Consider the following 2,029-nt stretch of genomic DNA (forward strand, 5'->3'; position numbering starts at 1 on the left):
TTATCATACTTGTATTGCTTCAGATTGTTTCCAGTTCTGAGAACATAGTCTGTCACTGCTTCTTTGAAAGCGACTCCACTGAAGCATGTCTGCTTATCGTACAAATGCCCGTCACCGCGCCTGATATGTGTATGAACTGGCTCTGGACCGTCACCGTTTTCATCGTTATCACTCTCCGGATACAAATCATGGCGGACTGGTGGTTCATCAACGAACTCATTCACCAATTGTTCGATGTGAAATTCATCTCTGTCATGTGCTTCTTCATCAAAATCTCCTCCGAAGTCTGCATCTGGAAGGACAATCGCCATTGAAGCTGTTTTCCCAAAGAAATTTAAGCAAAGAATTAAAGTTCGATCTAGGGTTCTTCACAAATTTGGGGCAGTTTTAGGGATTTTAGAGATAATGGATAGTGAAATCAAAGTTTAACGGATCAAAATCGGGTTTAGTTTGGTTTAATCTAGGTTTAGTTTTCTTCTAATCGGTTAAGTAAATAGTAAACCGATATAATCCACTGATTATGGGTTAATTGATGTAGAAGAATTAAACTGGGGAGATATTGATTTTGAACTTTAATTTCGGGGAAAAATTGGTTTTGAACTTTTTATTGGAGGACAAATAGACCGAGGGTAAAGAACGCACTCTATCTGACTTGATACAATAGTTCTCGTGGGGAAATAGACCGTCGGACCAAAGTGGGATATTAAACTTATTTAAAATTAGTAAATTTACCTATCGTAAATGTAAACCAAAAGATATGTTTGTTAAAACTGGTTTAAGATCGTGGAATCAATCTATACGTCTCATAGCATACAATTCACCTCTCAATTCTCAATCAGCAAATCTTGTCTTTGGAAGAAAGATATGAACAATATCATATGAGATTTCTTTTTTCTTTGTTAGTCAACCAAACAAAAGTGATTTAAGTATTTAATAAGACTCTTGGAATTAAGTGTTTTGACAATAACTTTTTGTTTAGCATTATTTAACCATAGTTAGAATGCAGTCTAGGCTATTCAGTCTTATTTTCTGATCTATTTCTTATAAGATTAGCTAATGGAAAGTCAAAGTCTTGAAATGAAACTTGGAAATCTTTCAATGGAGCTAATGGGTGCATCAGACTTTTGCCTAGTGAATACATCACTATGAAGCTAGACTTATACCATTGTTTTTGTTATTGCTTATTATCATAAAGCTTTGCTTTGTTTTTTAGAGTTCTATTTGGCATTTCAAAAGGTTGGTAATGTAACTCTGGGTTGTTCTTGATCCATAGTGTTGATGTGTCTGTTGTATTCAATCTAATAAATAAATTAGTGAGATCATATGCAAATTATGCAAAACTAAGATAAGCTTTTGATTTTAGTTATAAAGGTTTGTCCAGGCGCGTACTGAATCCACGCGTCTATAGTTGAAAATAAAAATAAAATTAAAGTATTAATCTTTGACATCTTCTTCATCCTCGGAGAAGAAAAACATGTTTGTTTCCGATAACAAATTAACAATCCTTCACGGGACATAAACATGATGATCGATGTGACTACATCAAACGGAGATCTACCCACACAGCAACAACACCACCACCACCACCAGATAATCCTCGGAGACAGCAGCGGAGGAGAGGATCACGAGATCAAAACACCAAAGAAACGAGCAGAAACATGGGTACAAGACGAGACTCTCAGCTTAATCTCGCTACGGGGGGAAATGGACAACCTTTTCAACACATCCAAATCTAACAAACATCTCTGGGAACAGATTTCGAGCAAGATGAGGGAGCAAGGGTTTGATCGGTCACCAACTATGTGTACGGACAAGTGGAGGAACATTTTGAAAGAGTTTAAGAAAGCTAAGCATCAAGATGATAAAGCAACAACAAATGGAGGAGCAGCGAAGATGTGCTATTACAAAGAGATTGAAGATATCTTTAGAGAAAGAAACAAGAAAGTGGCATTGTATAAGAGTCATGCTACTCCTCCACCATCTTCTTCTGCTAAAGTTGATTCCTTTATGCAATTTACAGATAAAGGTA

At 36.3% G+C, this 2,029-nt stretch overlaps 2 protein-coding genes across 2 annotated transcripts in view; one reads left to right on the forward strand and one right to left on the reverse strand.

The window, feature by feature from the left end:
- LOC109128354 overlaps positions 1-311 on the reverse strand; it is a 1,232-nt gene extending 921 nt beyond the window's left edge. Inside the window, exon 1 of the mRNA XM_019234558.1 lies at positions 88-311. Within this exon, the coding sequence (XP_019090103.1) occupies positions 88-311 (224 nt within the window). The remainder of the gene's footprint in view (positions 1-87) is intronic.
- The window catches only part of LOC104738207 (trihelix transcription factor GT-4-like), a 1,855-nt gene continuing 1,271 nt past the window's right edge, over positions 1,446-2,029 (forward strand). The window contains exon 1 of the mRNA XM_010458417.2: positions 1,446-2,026. Coding sequence (XP_010456719.1) covers positions 1,522-2,026 — 505 coding nt within the window. The 5' untranslated portion in view covers positions 1,446-1,521. The remainder of the gene's footprint in view (positions 2,027-2,029) is intronic.

The sequence above is a fragment of the Camelina sativa genome, chromosome 13 (assembly GCF_000633955.1).
Source record: "Camelina sativa cultivar DH55 chromosome 13, Cs, whole genome shotgun sequence".
Classification (NCBI taxonomy): Eukaryota; Viridiplantae; Streptophyta; class Magnoliopsida; order Brassicales; family Brassicaceae; genus Camelina; species Camelina sativa.